This window comes from Phyllopteryx taeniolatus, chromosome 20, assembly GCF_024500385.1.
Source record: "Phyllopteryx taeniolatus isolate TA_2022b chromosome 20, UOR_Ptae_1.2, whole genome shotgun sequence".
Taxonomy (NCBI): Eukaryota; Metazoa; Chordata; class Actinopteri; order Syngnathiformes; family Syngnathidae; genus Phyllopteryx; species Phyllopteryx taeniolatus.
The window spans coordinates 9,760,808-9,779,663 of NC_084521.1; the positions used below are offsets into that span (position 1 = coordinate 9,760,808).

The following is an 18,856-nucleotide window of genomic DNA, read 5'->3' on the forward strand; positions in this document are numbered from 1 at the left end:
TCTAACACACACGCACAGTTTACTTGTAACGAGCACGGGAAAAGTACATGAGTTTATGCAATGTCGTCCATGAACGTATTGTGAAGGTGCTGGTTTCGAGTGCTACATCTGTCACGTTATTACGCAGCGATTTTGTTTTGGAGGTGGCGCACCCGTCGCTGCTCTACTGTTTTATTCTCCTTCTGCTTAGTGGTTTGTGAACCGGGATGGCGAAAGAACTGTACAAGACTGGAGGGCTCTACCCTTAACAGGACGGACGGAAGCCACTGACGTCGGCGTCAGCCCGTGTGGAAAGACTGCGGTCAAACCAGCCTCCACTCGTAAAGTAGCAGTCAAGCCAGCCGCCCTTAATTTTGTTTATAATAGCCATTACGGTAACTCGCGGCGAAAGCCACCTTCAAAATAAAAGCTTCCCAATAATACGGCCGTCAGTGCTCTTCGGTTAAGGAATCCAACCAGCAAACTTAATTTGAATCTTGAGATACATTAAAAATGTACTTTGTTTGATATCTTAGGGAAAATAAATGGTAATGGACTGCACTTATATAGCGCTTTATCTTCACCATCACAGTGCCCAAAGCACTTTACAAAGCCTCACATTCACACACACATTCATAAACCAATGGGCGACTGCTGCCATGCGAGGCGCTGCCAGGCCCACTGGGAGCAAATTAGGGTTCAGTGTCTTGCCCAAGGACACTTCGAAATGCGGACAGTCGTAGCAGGGATTCGAACCTGTTCTACCTACTGAGCTAAAGCCACCCCAACATAATCCCATTGGTATCGCCGAAGAGCATTGACGTCTGTATTATTGGGTGGCTTTTAGTTTGAAGGTGGCTTTCGCCGCTCGTTGGCGATTTGTTACCGTAATGCCTAGTATGAACAAAATTAGGGGCGGCTGGCTTGACTGCTACTTTACGAGTGGAGGCTGGCTTGACCGCAGTTGGGGACTGAGAGGCAAACGGACGAGGTATTGACAAATGCGCCCGCCTCCGCTGGAATCGTCATGACTGTATGACGTTCGTACAATGTCCATTTTCTTCACACATTTACAAAACAGTTGAGTCTCAACGATGGCGTACGATTAGCAAACGCTGCTAAAGTTTGCTATCAAGTCGACTAGCTGACAATGTAAGCCGTGTGAGCTAAACTGCAAGTAAGACGTACGTGTACTTATATTGTAACAGTGGACACAAATAGAACCCCTTTAGCAGCGTAATCGAACATATAGAAGCAGAATTAAGTTGTATTCGTGTTAGCTAGCTATGTAGCGAACTATTGACAGTTAGCAAGCTAGCTAGGTGACTTTAGCGTTTGGGTGCCGGACATTATCATGTCGTTCGCAAACCTAGCAAACGTAACCAAACACATATAAAGGTGATAGGCGTAGTTCAATCATTGGTTTAGATTGGCAGTGAATCCACACGATGTCTTGTGTAAAAGGAGCTGATAAATCTGTTAAACACCTTGAGCTAATACTATAAAGTGGGCTGAGTGTCCAAAGATAGCAAGTGGTGTTCATGTCATTGTTTAGATATGTCACCAAGGTGTTGTAGACTTATAAAGACCAACGTTGTGATTATATATACAGGGCTGAGCAGGACGAAATGATACGAAAGGTTGATAATTAAATCTGCCTTTTGGTAGCTGGGCGAATGACACTACAAATTAACACAGAGTAGGCATGCTGTTTGATTAGTAGCAATTTTGTTAATATTGGAACACTTAAACAGTGGTGAGGTGATGGCAACGTATTTTTAATTTTATTGTATGGCAGTGATAAGTGAAATTATAGCAGAGGTGACACACTGTACTTAAAAAAAAGTACAGATACTTAAAAGACTACTAGAAGTGTATATTCAACTCCTTTAGAAAAAAAAATACACTGTAATGTACTTAAATACAAATGTTTAAATTAATATTTTCTGCCAATTATATGTAATACCCATTTTGATAACTTCTGTTGCATTAGTTTGCTGAATGTTTACCTCGTTAACTTTCCTCTATGTTGCTGCTGTTAACTGTTTCCCCCCCCCCCCCTTCCGAATAATGCTTAAAAGCACACTAAAGGTTTGGCCTGTGGTTTACCATGGATGCCAGTATGTTCCCTACCCAGACAGTCACGTTCAGATGGAGTCCCTCATGTTTCTCACGTTCTGTCAAGACTTTCCACTAGGGATAGACTGATTACTGGCCAGGTCGTTGCCAATATTTGGCATTTTGTCGCATATCGGCTTCTGCCTTTTTTAAATAAAATTTTCTTTCTGCAACAGCTGATAAGCGATCAATCTAAAACTGGGTAAATGTTATTTAAATTTTCAGTTAGTTTTGTGCTAGATGCTGCTGACCCTGGGAACTCCTTGCACTTTTTGCTTTTAACTAAGGTGAAAGCGCTCCCTGCAATTTTTGTTAGAATTTTAAAACAAATATATCTATTGTTGGGCGGCACGGTGGGCGACTGGTTAGAGCGTCAGCCTCACAGTTCTGAAGACCCGGGTTCAATCCCCGGCCACGCCTGTGTGGAGTTTGCATGTTCTCCCTGTGTCTGTGTGGGTTTTCTCCGGGCACTCCGGTTTCCTCCCACATCCCAAAAACATGGATTAATTGGTGACTCTAAATTGCCCGTAGGCATGACTGTGAGTGCGATTGGTTGTTTGTTTCTATGTGCCCTGCGATTGGCTGGCAACCAGTTCAGGGTGTACCCCGCCTCCTGCCCGATGACAGCTGGGATAGGCTCCAGCACGCCTGCGACCCTAGTGAGGAGAAGCGGCTCAGAAAATGGATGGATGGATATCTATTGTTTATGATAAAAAACTAACCTGTTACTAATCTGAAAAGCTCTTTAATAAACCATTTTGTATTATTCTAAATTTTGAAATGGCTTCCCTTTTACAGCCAATGAATACCGTCTCCAATTATCGGTTATCGGTTGATAATATCCTTGACCACTAATAATTAGGGCTGGGCATCGAGAATCAAGAACTGATTGGAACGGGCACTAACGTTCCGGTTCTCCCCGGAACCATTCAAATTTTAAAAAATTCAGTTCCCAGTTTCGATGCCTAGTCCTCTAGCTGTAAAGAAGTGGCGAAAAACAACAAAGAAGCGGCGTAAACCAACGAAGAAGAATGCGCACGATGACGTGTTTATTCCCAACGGCGAACAAAAGTGTGTCTTAACTTTGTTAAAATGAATGACCAGTCGCCTCAGTGCAACACTTGGAATAAGATTATTTTGTGCAAAGGAGGTTTTCACAGTGTCTCGTGTCTGACACGCTCCAAGCCTCAGCCTACACCGCGTGGAGCTTCAGTGAAGTCAACTCTCAGTCAACTGGGTGAATGGAACAATAAAATACATATATACCAACATTGAGACAGCTAACAAGGTAAACTGTTGCTTGCACTTCAAACCAACATAAGCGGCGATGACAAAAAAAAAAAAGCTTAACATTGGGCTAAAACTTCACCGCAGCAACTTTACATCACAATGGATTGGGACAAAATTCACATAAACGTTGTCTCACAGTATCAAAAACACTAACCTTGTGCCTCATCGGTAAGTAGGGAAAGGAATCAGCGTTTTATAGCATTTGGTTCCATCATACAGGGGCAGCTATATAGCATTTAACAATGCTGTCAGTGAAGTCAACTCTGTCAACTGGGTGAGTGAAACAAAAAAATAAAATAGTTAAAACAGTTAAAATAACTATTTTAACAATTTATATTGATTATATTAAACATAATATTGACTAAAATATTTAACTTTTAGCTTAAACATTAATTAATGAATATTAAATCAATTGGGTTAGTTCCACACACATTGCCTTTTAGTTCATAGGTTTGATATTGATACTGGTTATAAAGAACCTCGAGTCAAATGTTCATTTTAGTCTATGCTGCGGGCTGCTAAGAAAATGGATGTTCATAATTTGGACACCCTTTATTTGAACTACGCCAACTTTTTTGACCCAGCCCCCTAAAAGAATCAGAATCGAGAATTGTTTGGAACCGCAATCGAACTAAGGAACCAGAATCGTAACTGGAATCGCTCTAATTCAAGCTATGCCCAACCCTATTAATGGTCCTTATCTCGTAACAAACCTAAAAAAAAAACATCGGTCCATCTCTACTTTCTGCAGATAAAACACAGATGGTGCTTCACAATGATTTATACACACTTAACTAGGGCTGGCACAAACGATTATTTTGATAGTCGAATAGTCTCCTATTATTTTTGCGATTAGTCGACTAATCAGATCATATCACTGGCGTCTGGCCGAAACCTCCTATGTCCAGATTTGGTCAATTCCATATGTTTTCAAGTGTTGAAAATGGCTTGGTGTCTTTGATGTCAATGGCTCAACATACATGCTGTTTTTTTTGTTGTTACCTGAAAAGTGGTAGTTTTGGAGGGATGAGGATTTTGCCCGACGCCAGTGATATGTAAAATACAATTTATTGCACCAGGAAGCAGCTGCTCCTATACAACCATGATTAGCTTCCAGCTTGAAGTGTGTAAGGTGTGTGCAAAACATCCATCCATCCATTTTCTGAGCCGCTTCTCCTCACTAGGGTCGCGGGCGTGCTGGAGCCTATCCCAGCTATCATCGGCCAGGAGGCAGGGTACACCCTGAACTTATTGCCAGCCAATCACAGGGCACATACAAAGAAACAACCATTCGCACTCAGATTCACACCTACGGGCAATTTAGAGTCATCAATTACCCTACCATGTATGTTTTTTGGAATGTGGGAGGAAACCAGAGTGCCCGGAGAAAACACACGGGTGGGGACGGGGATTGAACCCCAGTCCTCAGAACTATGATGCAGACGCTCTAACCAGTCGGCCGCCTGTGCAAAACATAATTTAGGTAATTTGTAACCTTTATTTATCCAGATAGAACAGTAGTTACGTACAATGTTGATCTGGTAATAGTACATTAAATCTTTAATAAATTTTGCAGCTTGCACCAGCTTTCTACAGGGGTCACTATGTCGGTGTCCCCTGAGCTTATGGAAAAGGTTTTTTTCCCCCTCAATTTAAAGAGGAAAAAAGGCCTGACTCAGAAATGTGATTAAACAATTTTAGCGATTAATTGCCCATCCCAAAATCTCACTCAGTCAAGCTCTCAACTGCCTTTGACTTTACCTCTCGCTATTAAGGCCTATTCACACCGCACTTTCTCAGTGTGAACCGCGTGACACAGCGGCAACAACCACAGCGTCCCCAAATTGGGAAGTGCTGACATAGCAGTTTACCAGGGACTAAACAGGAAAGTTTTCACGCTGGAGAAGTAGACTGCACCTTGGCAACTTTGGCAAGATGTGCCCCTCTTTTTTATAAAAGAAAGCTCCGTCCGTCCGAAGCTGTGCCTTTTTATTTACGTAACGGTGTGTATTTTCTCCTGCATCAAAAGTACATGGAAATCATTCCGCCAACCCCTCTCCTATTGGAGGAGCTTTCTGACATCATCGTGACGCCGCTCTCGAATACATTTTTCTATTTGAGGTCGTGCCGCGGAGCATCAGCCGCCCTCTGCATTGCCGCGACACGAGAAACTGCGCTGCCGCCCTCTCAGCACATGGGAAATTCGAGGGTGCCATTCGCTTTGCCAAATGCAGTGTGAAAATGCCTTTGTATTTTTTAAGTCTTGTCGTCATCCAAGGAGGTTGAAAAATGTAACAAGCCTGTTTTTACAAAGTCAGGAGTAAAAAGTACAGATATGTTTTCAACTATAGGGAGTAAAAGTACAAAGTTGTCTTAAAAACAAATATTAAAGTACAGATACCTGAAAAATCTATTTAATTACAGTAATTAAGTATTTGTTACTTCCCATCATTGCATTTTAGTTCGGTATTTCAAGTGTTCACATATGAGAGCGGTGCCTTTGCAGCTTCTTGTCAGTATGGGGAGGCTAATTATGGAGAGCAGACATTAGTATCATCACTATCATTGTGCTGCAAATGGAAGAATAATTACTGATTCAGTTGCTCAATTGTGTAAAAGGTAGAATTTATCTTCATTAAGGTCGAGCTTAATTGTCAATTTTACTGGAGTTTGAGGAATGTGTTTGGCATTTACTCCACAGTGAACACTTGTTTATCGTGGAGGATACATTACAGACCCATCTACAATGGGTGAAAATCTGGGATTAAGAGAGACCATATGTAAAAAAAAAAAAAAAAAAAAAATGTACTACTCCCACACACTGTATACTTTGGCGGGGTATTGTTAAGAATTAATTCGATTTTGGTTCTTTCTGTTATGATCCGATTAGATTCAATATTAAATGCTTTGATAGTGATTCAATAAGATTTCCTGTATTCTGGATTTACAGGGGGGTCCAAAATGACCCCAAATGTCAGTTTAAAAGTTGGAAGTACTGTTTGCTTTTAAACTTATAAAAACACACTTTTTAAAGTAATCCTCTGCGCCTGTTCTTACTCTCCCCTGATAACAGGCAAAGGGTGCTTGCTGATATCCCAAAAGATATCCCAAAAATGACAAGTCTAAATTTTGTGTAAATTTTGAGTCTGGTTGTAATAGCCACTTCAACCTGAGTTAATCAAGAATTTTGAAAATCAGATGATGGGTTTTGGAGAAATTTAGTTTTTGGTGTGGGGAAAAAGAACGGCTTCGTTTTATGTGATATTAGAAAATCTGGTCCAAAAACGCTTTAAAATTAGAATAAAACAGTATAACTTGATTATTTCTCACCATATCTACTTTTTTTTACTTTTTCGACCCTTTTTTGTCTGGTACTCTGGAAACCCTTTCTCCAATTGGCTGACAAGTTTCATTTAAAAATATCATCCATCCATCCATTTTCCGAGCCGCTTCTCCTCACTAGGGTCGCGGGTGTGCTGGAGCCTATCCCAGCTATCATCGGGCAGGAGGCAGGCTACACCCAGAACTGGTTGCCAGCCAATCGCAGGGCACGTACAAACAAACAACCATTCGCACTCGCATTCACACCTAAGGGCAATTTAGAGTCATCAATTAACCTACCATGCATGTTTATGGGATGTGGGAGGAAACCGGAGTGCCCGGAGAAAACCCACGCAGGCCCGGGGAGAACATGCAAACTCCACACAGGCGGGGCCGGGGATTGAACCCCGGTCCTCAGAACTGTGAGGCAGACGCTCTAACCAGTCGTCCACCATGCCGCCCAATAAGTGCATATGAGCCAGAATTCCAAGGGGTTCTCAAAATGGACACGTCAAAATTACCGTCCTGTTTCAAATGGTATTACTCTCCTTAATAACGGCACTTAAATAGCATAAATCAGAATCATCTTTATTTGACAAGTATGTTAAAAAAACACACACGGAATTTGTCCCCGGAAGTTGGAGCCGCTCTAGTACGACAACAGACAGTCAATTGACAGAGAACACTTTTGAGACATAAAGACATTGAGAAAAACAGTCACTGAGCAATAAAGGGTTGCTAGTTATCTGGTAATCCTGGTACAATTTATTTAAAAAAAAATTTCAGCAGTTTTGATTGTCCGTTGCAGTCTGAGTTTGTGCTTTTTTGTAGCAGCACCAAACCAGACTGTGATGGAAGAACACAGGACTGATTCGATGACCGCTGTGTAAAACTGCCTCAGCAGCTCCTGTGGTAGGCCGTGCTTTCTCAGAAGCCGCAGGAAGTACATCCTCTGCTGGGCCTTTTTGAGGACGGAGTTGATGTTGATTGCCCACTTCAGGTCCTGAGAGACTGTAATTCCCAGGAACTTGAAGGTCTCGACAGTTGACACAAGGCAGCTGGACAGCGTGAGGGGCAGCTGTGGCAAAGGATGCCTCCTGAAGTCCACGATCATCTCTCCAGTCTTGAGCGGGTTCAGCTCCAGGTTGTGTTGGCCGCACCACAGCTCCAGCCGCTCCACCTACTGTCGATATGCAGACTCGTCACCGTCTTTGATGAGGCCGATGAGTGGTGTCATCTGCAAACTTCAGGAGTTTGACAGGCGGGTGCGTTGATGTGCAGTCGTTCATGTAGAGAGAGAGAAGAGCAGCGGAGAGAGGACACAACCTTGGGGTGCCGCAGTGCTAATGTTGCGTGTGGATGATGTGGTCTCCTCCAGCTTCACCTGCTGTGTCCTGCCTGTCAGAAAGCTGTAAATCCACTTGCAGATGGCAGGCGAGACGCTGAGTTGGAGAAGCTTGGAGGAAAGGAGTTCAGGGATGATGGTGTTGAACGCTGAGCTGATGTCCACGAACAGGATCCTCACGTAGCTCCCTGCACTATCGAGGTGTTCTAGGATAAAGTGCAGTCCCATGTTGACTGCATCATCCGCAGACCTGTTCGCTCGGTAGGCAAACTGTAGGGGGTCCAGTAGGGGACCTGTGACGCTCTTTTGGTGGTCCAGCACGAGACGTTCAAAGGACTTCATGACCACAGATGTCAAGGCGACAGGCCTGTAGTCATTTAGACCCAAGATTGTATGTTTCTTTGGGACTGGAATGATGGTGGAGCGTTTGAAACACGATGGTACTTCACACAGTTCCAGAGCTCTATTGAAGATCTGTGTGAAAACTGGAGCAAGCTGGTTCGCGCAGACTTTGAGGCAGGATGGGGACACATGGTCTGGGCCTGCCGCTTTGTTAATCTTTGGTGTTTGAAGATGTGTCTCACATCCTGTTCGTGGGTGGTTAACGCAGAAGTCAGAGGTGTGATTTTTATTTTTTTTAATTAAAATTTTTTTCTCCTTCAGTTGGGGGTGAATTTATTTGTTATGGAGGATTTTAGAGGCATTTGATGTACTCATTTAATCTTTAAAAAAATATATATTTTTAGAAAATTCCTCCAAGATGGCAGCCACGTCACGTTGCATTGCTGAATAATTGTCTTGAAGAAATAGAAGCAACATGGAGTCCTTGTACTAGCCTGCACACATAAGAGTTCTTGTGGATTCATTCTCAACTAGTCTGTGTCTAAAGAAGAACAAAAAGCACTAACGCAACATATGCAAATGTATACTGCTTTCTAATCGGCTCTCTGTTTATGTAACCATCATTTGACAACTGCTGAAACTAGGTTTTTGATGATGTATCGACTTTATGTACGCGTAACTGATAGGCTTATTGTTGTTCCAAGGCTTATTGTCCTTTCAAGCCTAAATTCTTAAGCATGCAGAAAAAAACCCCACAAGTATTCGCACTAGCTCACCTTTGGTTCATATCTTCGTACAGTGCATCCAGAAAGTATTCACAGCACTTGTTCAGCATTTAGTTTTAGTTACAGCCATATTCCAAAGCGGAATAATATAATCCCCCCTGCCCCCCCACCAAAACTATACGCCAGTCACCCAATAATGACAATATGAAAAACTTTCTATAATGACAATATGAAAAACTTTCTAAAAGTGTATATATAAATTATATGATGATTCTTAAACTCCCATTAGGTTGATGGTGGGGAGCGTCAGTGCATAGCCATTTTCAACTCTCTCAAGAGACGGTCAATCAGATTAAAGTCAGGGTTGTGGCTAAGTCACTCAAGGGCATGCACAGAGTTGTCCTGAAGCCATTCATCTCTGTAGCTTGGCTGTGTGCCTCAGGTCATTGTCCTGCTGCAAGATGAACTGTGGCCCTAGTCTGAGTTTAAGTGTGCTCTGGAGTAGTTTTTCCATCCAGGATGTCGCTGTACATTGCTGCATTCATCTTTACCTCATTCTTGACTACTCTCCAGTTCCTGTTGCTGAAAAACATCTCCACAGCATGATGGTGCCACCACCATGGATCATTGTGGGGTCAGGTGATGAGTGGTGCCGGGTTTCCTCCAAGCATGACATCCGGCTTTCTTGCCAAAGATTTCAATCTTTGACTCATCACTTTGACTTGGAAGTTCTTCTCTTTTCCCAGAGAAAGCTGGAGCTCTAACAGGGGGACCACTGGGTTCTTGGTCACCTCCCTGACAAAGGCCCTTCTCTACCGATTGCTGAGTTCAGAGGGGTGGCCAGCTTTAGGAGTCCCAGTGGTTCCGTAATCTTCCATTTACGGATGATGGTGGAGACCACTGTGTTCATTGGCTGCTTCAAAGCAGCAGACATTTTTCTGTAGCCTTCCCCAGGTCTGTACCTCGAGACAACACTGTCTCTGAGGTCTACAGACAATTTCTTTGATTCATTTCATGCTTGGACTGTGCTCTGACACCTGTGGAACCCCTATAGAGAAAGTTGTGTGCTTTCCCAAATCATGTTCAATCAACTGAATTTATCACATCTGGAGTCAATTTTAAGGTGTAGAAACATGTCAGGGATGATCCCTTTCACAATGTTAATATGGGGTGTTTTGAAGGAAAAAAAAAATTATTTAATCCATTTTGGAGTCTGTAATGTGGAAAAAGTGAAGCAGTTTGAAGGATTTCTGGATACACCAAGTTCTCCTCCTCTAATTATTTGATTTATGTGGTGGTGTATAGGTATTGTTTGCAGATGCCCAAAATACCAGTGAATGAGTATCGCTGTTCCTTATTAAGTAGTCTAAGTAGAATCCTTCTGTGTCTACAGCTGCTCCTGTATGCATCTGTGTTGGACTGCCTATCTAATTCTCCAACTTTGTGGCTATTTGGAACATACAGAGAAATAGCATTTTGATGCAGATTACAAAAAAAAAAAAAAAAAGATTAATTTTGTTGTTTGACAATGGAATAATTGGGCCTCATTCACTAATAAATGTGTAGAAATGTTGAGTGTTTACACAAAATCACTGTCAGATTCATCACAAAGTTTTCTTCACACCACCGTGTGTATGTTAGTGAATCAGAATTCATTCTAAATTACGAGCTGCAATCTGCATTAAAGCATGCCCCGATTTCTCTTTAAAAGACCCAATTTAAAGTGTCTTTTTTTCCTCCTTTGTCTTTTAGACCATGGGACACGGCGTGGGCTAAACTGGAGTATCGAGTAACACATGCTAACTGTAAGTATAGTAGCAATGTATCCAAACAGTATACGTTAGAGATTTATAGTTAAGGAATAAGGAAAAAGAAACAAAAAGTCTACTATGCGATGGCCTGATTTGTAAAATTCTTCCACCCATACAATTTCAGTCATTACACAAAATAATGTATCATTGACTGTGTATCTATATTTATTGCATTGGCCCCAATGATGGAGATTCACATCCCCTAATAATTTCAACAGTGGAACCTTCAAACAGTCAAAAACCTTTGGTTGAACAGTCATCAAGCAAAACTGTCATGGGAGACTTAAGTTCTGTGTGGATCTAGGCTTAAGTCCCCCAAGTTTTCCCCTTCCCCTGTACTTTTTTTCCCTTCTTTCTTTTTCCGGGAGCCACTATACAAAAGTACTAATCAGACAATGTAATTTTCTGGATTTTTTTCCCCTCATTTTGTCTCTCACAGGTGAAGTATACTTATGATGAAAATTACAGGCCTCTCATCTTTTTAAAGGTCAGATGACAAAGATGTTATGGGGTCAGTTAAAATTCATATTTGCATTGTTTGTTATGTACGTAACTTCTAGCAAATTTTCAACCACAGTTCAGCTAAAAAAATTAGGTTTTTATGACTCATATTGAGTCCTCCCCGAACATACCCGAAGCTCAAGACACCGGGGTGTGGTTACTCTATCCACCATAAGGGCTACCAGAAGTGACGTTGCAATTGACAAACACAGCGCGCTACACTCTACGCTATGGCGAGCAATGTGTTGGAATGTGAGGAGGAGGAGGATTTCCAGGAGCACCCAACTGAACTTGGCATCGTCAAACCGTACGTTTGAGCCGATCAGGAGGTCGGAACAGTGAAGTTGACGAGCAGCCAAGTAGCAGCTGTACAACAGAAAAAGAGAGCGGCCACTTGCTCGATGTGACGGCATGTCTTTTTATACAGTCATGGCTTGAAATATTTGCACCCCAGGGGTGCCAATATTTTTGAGCACGACTATACGTATTATATATTCATATATATTTCAGTGACACAGCACAAGCTTTTACATAGTATGCACTATTCCTATATATTGTGTGCCCCTCGCTCGAGTAGCGTTATAACACGTTGCACACAAAGTCTTTGCTGTGTCTGTTGGCTTGTCATATAGGCAAAGGTAGACAGACGACAGTACTGAAAAGTACTGCGTGGGTCTTTTTTTCCTACTCCCCAGTGCATAGTAACCATAATAAGAGTCGTAGGTATATACAAAGAAGTCCTCACCTCTTGTCTGTGCCGCGGCACCGTGGCGGCTGCGAGATTTGGTTCTCTTGCTGGCGGTTGAGGTCCCGATGGCTGTAGGAAAAATAGTTGACACCGCACCTGGTTTCAGCCTCTGCCTCTGTATCCAATCCTTTCTGCTAAGTCTTTCTCAAAACACAGCGGTTCGAAGTGATCGGCACAGTTTGGAATGCTTGCACCCATAGCTGACAACGTTTCTTCCCCTGTCGATTGACTTTCCCTATCCACTGGTCACTTATTCCTTTTTCACTTGGAAAGCCCCCAAAAAAACTCTTGCCGCTGCCTGAACCATTTGTACGACCAGATGCCACACAATAAACCATCGTGACATCGTTAAATCATACGACAACAAATATACAAGGACGGAACAACAGCATGGAGCAATAGCACACAACGCCGAATGAACAGGCTGTTTGACTCGTGTGACGTCACAGCGCCGGATAGAGCCGAAGACCGGAAGGCGCTGGATGCAAAAAGCAGAAGCCGCTTTCTGCATCATATTTATCGATTTAACTGCTGTATATCTGCAATATAATCACTTCGAAATAGCAGATGTGGTTTATAAAGGGGGTTCTCGAGTTATCAAGAATTTTTTAAAATCTTTGTCCTCTGACCTTTAAGTGGGAGACCTTCCACAATTGGTGGCTGACTACATACTTTTTTGCCCCACTGTACGAACGTGTCTGGCTGCTCAGTACAGTATCGGCAAAACAGTTAAGGAAATAGCAAGTCTATGCACACATTAATTTGATTAAGCAGATATATTTTTTAATTGATGACTACCATTAAAATGAACAGAGCAGCTTGCCAACAAACGGCACATTTTTATGTGCTGACATGTATTTTGTCTATTTCAAAACCAAGGAGATATTATTTTGATTTAGTTAAAGTATACGAGATACATTTTTATACTTTTATAACAATTAGGGTTTTTATCATTTTATTACTATGCATTTAATATGATGTGACAGTTTACGTATGTTTGACTTTAGAGTTTCCACTGTTTAAGTACATGTATTTTGTGTATGCAGAAAACCTTTTATGTTTTGTTTATAAGCAGTGTTTCCCCTAGGTTGAAAATTAAGTTGTGGTGGTGCCGTGGTGTTTAATAAGCAAATATAATAATACAATAATTTACTTTTAGAGTACTTCAGATCTCAACATGTGCTGCTATGGTATTTGTATTTGCTTAAGAGTTGAAAGATTGATAAAACTTGGCCATAAAAACGAGAAAAAAACTTATTTGTGGTGCGGTACTCTGTTCTTCTGCCACCAAGCACATAGCCTTATTTAGTCTGAATTTTAATGTAAATAAACATGCCAGTTTGGATTATGTAATCTATGTTAAGTATAGAAAAAAGTTGGCAAAGTGAAGAAAAGGGTTTAAGTGAATATATATAATGAAAATGCTAATTCATAGACTTACAGTGTATTGATGTAATTGCGCATGTGATATGTGCTAAGCCTGTGTGTTGGTTTGAGGTTTCCCACCGTGGTGTAGGACATGGCCACAGCCTCGCTCAGAGCAGAGTTGGGCCATAACTACAGAGAAACATCACAGCTCCATGCAGTTGGTGAGTCCAGATTTTGTACTGAGTACACCCATTTGTTATCACAGCTTGTGGGAATAACATATATAGCTGTCTAACTATATCACAACCTGAGAGTACAAATTGTCATATGCATTCCATCGCTGCTGACGAGGTTTTTGGAGTGTTGGATTTCTCCAAAGTCGAACACTAAACAACATACCACAACGCTGAACATGAATCCAAATACATTATACAGTATATCAGTCTTCAAATAACTTAATGAATCCAAATACATTTGTACAGTAAAGTTCAAATAACCTGTTGAAGTGTTAGTTGCCCAAACCACAGTTGCTTATTGTTCAGGAAGGCATCACAAATATGTTGTGAAAGCTTTTTTAAAAATCACATCAAGAAAGAGACCCCTCTGCTTCCAATAACCTGTGAAGGCAGTTTCATCTGCTTGCCCTGCAGAACCTGATTTGTTAATAAACTGAGTCACCCACACTATATGTAGTTTATGAACAATGGAAATGTAAGTACATCCCACACACAAAATGATATCTCTATTGACAATTGAATCAGGAGTCTCCTCCTCCAAACGAGATAGCTGATGTAGTACCAAGACTGACCTGTTGAGAGGCAACATGGTAAGACGGGGAATCCTGACTGCCGGAATTCAAAGAAAGATTCACAGTAGATGAAGAAATACAAGAAGCAGGGTAATTTATCTTTTAACTACAGTACATTGCTGTGGAAAACACGTCAGTTTTATTGTGGTGAATGACTTGGGAGACGTGACGTTATACAAATCAGAATCATCTTTATTTTGCCAAGTATGTCCAAAAAACACACAAGGAATTTATCTCCGGTAGTTGGAGCCACTCTCGTACGACAACAGACAGTCAATTGACAGAGAATACTTTTGAGAAATAAAGACATTGAGAAAAACACTGAGCAATAAAAGGTTGCTAGTAATCTGGTAATTCCGGTACATATTTAAAAAAGGGACAAATGTGCAAAAAGATGCATAGTCCTCGAGCAATTAGAGCGGTTTGAATGAATAATATAGCAATAGTCCGATGCAATGACCATTATGCAAAGGGCGCCGAGACTTCAAGGAATATATGCAGTTTAAAGTAACTAGTAGTGCGATAATCTGGGACAATGTCGATTCTGCAAATGTTGCAGATACTCCTCAGTCAGTGTGCAAGTGGTGCAGATGCTACTCTGGCATGAGTGGCCAGTATTTGTCAACAACAACAGATATGCAAATAGTGCAGCAAAATAGTCCCACAGAGACTACGTGTTTTTTCACCGACAAGCTCGAAAAATGTTTTATTGGCCGTCAGATAGTTACAGTACTACGCCACAAGACACGTGACAAGGTTAAAAATAAACTAGCTTTTGGATTCATACGCGACAGCAACCCGGACATTTCTTTTGTGGAGCCGATCGATGACGTCATTGATCGGATCTGCGAATTATGACATGAAAGCCGATCTTGATCATTATAATGCTAATGATCGGCCGATACTGATCAAACCGATCAAATCGGTGTGAACTCTAGCTGATAGTATATGTAATGCCTAACACTTGTACAATGCATTGTGTAATTGCTAACCTCAGTGTCCTCCATTTGTCCTCAAATAGTTTCCTGTGCCAAAATCAAAAGGAAGAAAAGCTTATTTGGAGTTGCCATTTATGTGGAGGTGACAGCAGAGGGGGAGTCACGTCGCACAGCGAAGTCCCACAGCTCATCTAGTCCGAAATGGGATGAAAGGCTTACTCTGTACGAGACAACAGGTTTTTCTTCTCTATGTGACTAATGGTACACGTGGTGGTCATTGGATAGTTAATTTTGTAACCTATATGCAATGTTTTCTTTCCATTGTCTTGTCACACAGTATGTCACTCGATGACAAAGCTTCTGATTTGAGCTGCAGACACTTACCATCTGTGCTCTCTCATACTCTTATTCGAGTCTTTGCATTTTGCTTGTATAACTCCGTCATTAAGAGGGAAAATGTTCTCTGCTTAAGTGTAACTGCACTACTGATGTGTTTCTGAACCATCAGGAATGTAACACCGCGCAGCCAGGTAGACTTCAAAGTATGGAGTCACAACACCTTGAAAGCAGATGCTCTGCTGGGCAAAGCTTCGCTGGACCTGATAGAAACCTTGGAGCAGCATGAAAGCAAATGTATGATTTAAACAAAACAGTACAATAAACACCTTTTTTCGGAAAGCAAATACCATTGCGGGAAGGTCACTACAGGACTAATGTTTTTTTTTTTTTTTTTTAATACAATGCAGGCACCTGCCATTTTGCTTTGTTTTTAACCCATTCATTTTGTTGGCTCTACAGTGGAGAATGTGAAGGAGGTGCTGAAACTGAGTGTGGAGCACAAGGGGGTTCTGATGCCTGCAGGGGAGCTGACAGTCTACCTAGATGGACTTAATGTCAGTGACCAGCAGGAACTGCCACCACTAACCAATGGAAATGCAGCAAATGGCACAAGTAAGCTCAGCATTTTTTCCTGTTCTAGTTTTATGAGTCATTTGTGAAATGTAACCCGATGCGCAAGGTGGATTGTTTCACGAATTGTTTGACAAATCCAACTGAGATAGTCAATAGAAACAATTTCGGAAAGGGTAAGCAAAAAAAAAAAAAAAAACTTTAAATTTGAATATACTGTAGCCTATAAACATTTAGCCTGTCACATCCCTTGTCGGCTGATAATGACTGAATTACCATAATTTCTCGTTTATAATGCGCAATTTTTTCCCTCAAAGAATTGTCAATAGTGCGCATTATACATAGTTATAGGGGCAAATGGAAAAAACTTTCACATTTTATAAATGTATGCCGCCATCTAGTGGGTATAGAAAAGCTGTACACGTTCATTCCAAAATGCCATCGCCACCTAGAGGTTATGAGAAAGGTGTACACTTTCATTCTAATATGCCACCGCCACCTCGCGGTTATAAAAAAGGTGTAGCCTACACTTTCTTTCCAATATGACAAGGGTACGTATGACTGCATATATTTACAGTTGTGCTCATAAGTTTACATACACTGGCAGAATTTGTGAAATCTTTTTTTTTTATGACTGATCACTGAACAACAACCATCATTAATTTCTTTGTGGTTATGTTTTGTTTAATGATAATGCTTTTCTGAAATGCTTGACTGTTTCATTTGAATGCTATTAAAAAAAATTAAATGTGGTTCACCTGGTCCTTCATGTTTTCTTTAAAGAATTGTACCCATCTTACAAATTCTGCTGGGGTAATCAAACATATGCGCAGAACTGTGTTTTCCAATTTAGTAAATAAAAGTAGGGCTGTAAATTTAAAGTATTACGTGTTCAAATAAAGTGCTTAACTTCAGGATTATTCTTTTAAAAAAACTAACAAAATACAGATGATAATTCATGTTTTGATTATATGGGTAAAAGCAAAATCATGCATTGTAAAAATGCATTATGCATGGGTACAAGGGTTTTCCATCATTTTGAGGGCAGCTTTGGGGGTGGTGCGTATTATACATGGGTGCGCATTATTCACAAGAAATTACGGTACATACCCCTGTTTTGACAAACATCCAGTGTCTCTTGGCAGAGCCAGTGGGGAAAGCATCCTTTCCAACAAGATAAGCCTTTGCTCACATTTTAATGTTGTTTTTTTTTCTAGTTTTTATAAAACTGATCCTATGCCAGCACCCTCATTACTCTTTTCAGGAGTCAACACATGCACACTTCACCCAGAAATTTACTCTCGAGTCATTTTTAACATCCTCCACACTTCTTTAGAAGTCCAGGAGAATGGTGACGCCATCCATGAAAATGGAGAATCCTCTTCCTCAAGGGCTGCCAACAGGTAAAATATTTTCTGTAAACTGTTTAGGATTATACATTCCAACTCCAAACATGTAATAAAACACATCATAACTATAATAATAATAACTTTATTTATATAGCACCTTTAAAGACATGTTTACAAAGTGCTTTGACAGACCTAATAGAATATAATACATTTTAAAAAAGGATACCAACATCATGATCATGTGAAAACAACAAGAAAAACGATATTATATTATTAGGATGTTACCACCCAATGTTCCGAAAATGATTGTCGGTCAAGTTTTATGTAAAAATTACTTTTTTTTTTCTTTTTAACTAATGCTCAAAATACACACAAATTTTACTTTTGACACAATTGTTCTGTATTCTGATGCAACATTGCTAAACTAACTAAATGGAATAAATGCATCCATTCATTTTCCATACCACTTATCCTCACTAGGGTCGCGGGCGCGCTGGAGCCTATCCCAGCTATCTTTGGGCAAGAGGCGGGGGGGATCCTGAACTAGTCGCCAGCCAATCGCAGGGCACATATAAACAGTGTAGCAAAAATAAGAGAGGTTTTAACGAAACCGAGCTATATCATGTGGATGTGATCAGGCTCTGTGGTCTAATGAATGTCATTGGCAGTGTGCTTACAGCCAGTGCTGTGCAAAACAAGTCGTTTGGTGGTGTCTTGCTGTGAGCTCATTCCCAGCAGTCACAGAATGTTGCAAGCTAATGAAAGAGCCTTGTCATCTTGCCCATGACCTCATCCGACCATCCCAATGCTATTTATTATTTTCTCTAACACTGAAAAAAACAATGAAATTGTATATTAAATGCATTATGTAGCTCTTTTAGACTTTTGCTATCAATGGATTTTCATTACTTGTATTACAGAAGGTTCTTGAACATGTAACGAGGTATTTAAAAGTGCCCTCACTTGATAGTCTTTTTACGTCCACCTGTAGCACAGCTAACGGAACAGACCTGGGCCTGCGGTCAGGTTCCATTTCAGCCTCTAATGGAGTGAATAGTCAGGTGCCTTCCAGTTCCTGTAGCCCGGCCCTAAGTCACGTCATCAATGGCGATGTCACGCCCAACTCTACCCCAAGCAACCAACCCTCAGATAGTGGTGCAGAGAGTAGGACTCGTGAGTATAAGCGTTACTTTGCACTTTACAGTATGTAAACAACCTAAGCGCGTTGAGTATTATATCCATATGTGGCACTATTTTGTGTTACTGAATTCACTGGTGTCTCTGGTGTAACAAATGAATGCATG

General features: G+C 41.1%; 1 protein-coding gene across 9 annotated transcripts in view; it reads left to right on the forward strand.

Moving 5' to 3' along the window:
* Window positions 1-864: 864 nt before the first annotated feature.
* The window catches only part of LOC133470565 (NEDD4-like E3 ubiquitin-protein ligase WWP1), a 30,806-nt gene continuing 12,814 nt past the window's right edge, over window positions 865-18,856 (forward strand). For 3 of the 9 annotated variants that reach the window (XM_061759049.1, XM_061759056.1, XM_061759057.1), the window contains exons 1-8: window positions 865-970; window positions 10,873-10,925; window positions 13,678-13,769; window positions 15,378-15,516; window positions 15,803-15,927; window positions 16,093-16,245; window positions 17,540-17,606; window positions 18,544-18,725. In XM_061759049.1, the coding sequence (XP_061615033.1) occupies window positions 13,700-13,769; window positions 15,378-15,516; window positions 15,803-15,927; window positions 16,093-16,245; window positions 17,540-17,606; window positions 18,544-18,725 (736 nt within the window). In that variant the 5' untranslated portion in view covers window positions 865-970; window positions 10,873-10,925; window positions 13,678-13,699. The other 6 variants (XM_061759055.1, XM_061759053.1, XM_061759054.1 and 3 more) reach the window with 6 other exon arrangements.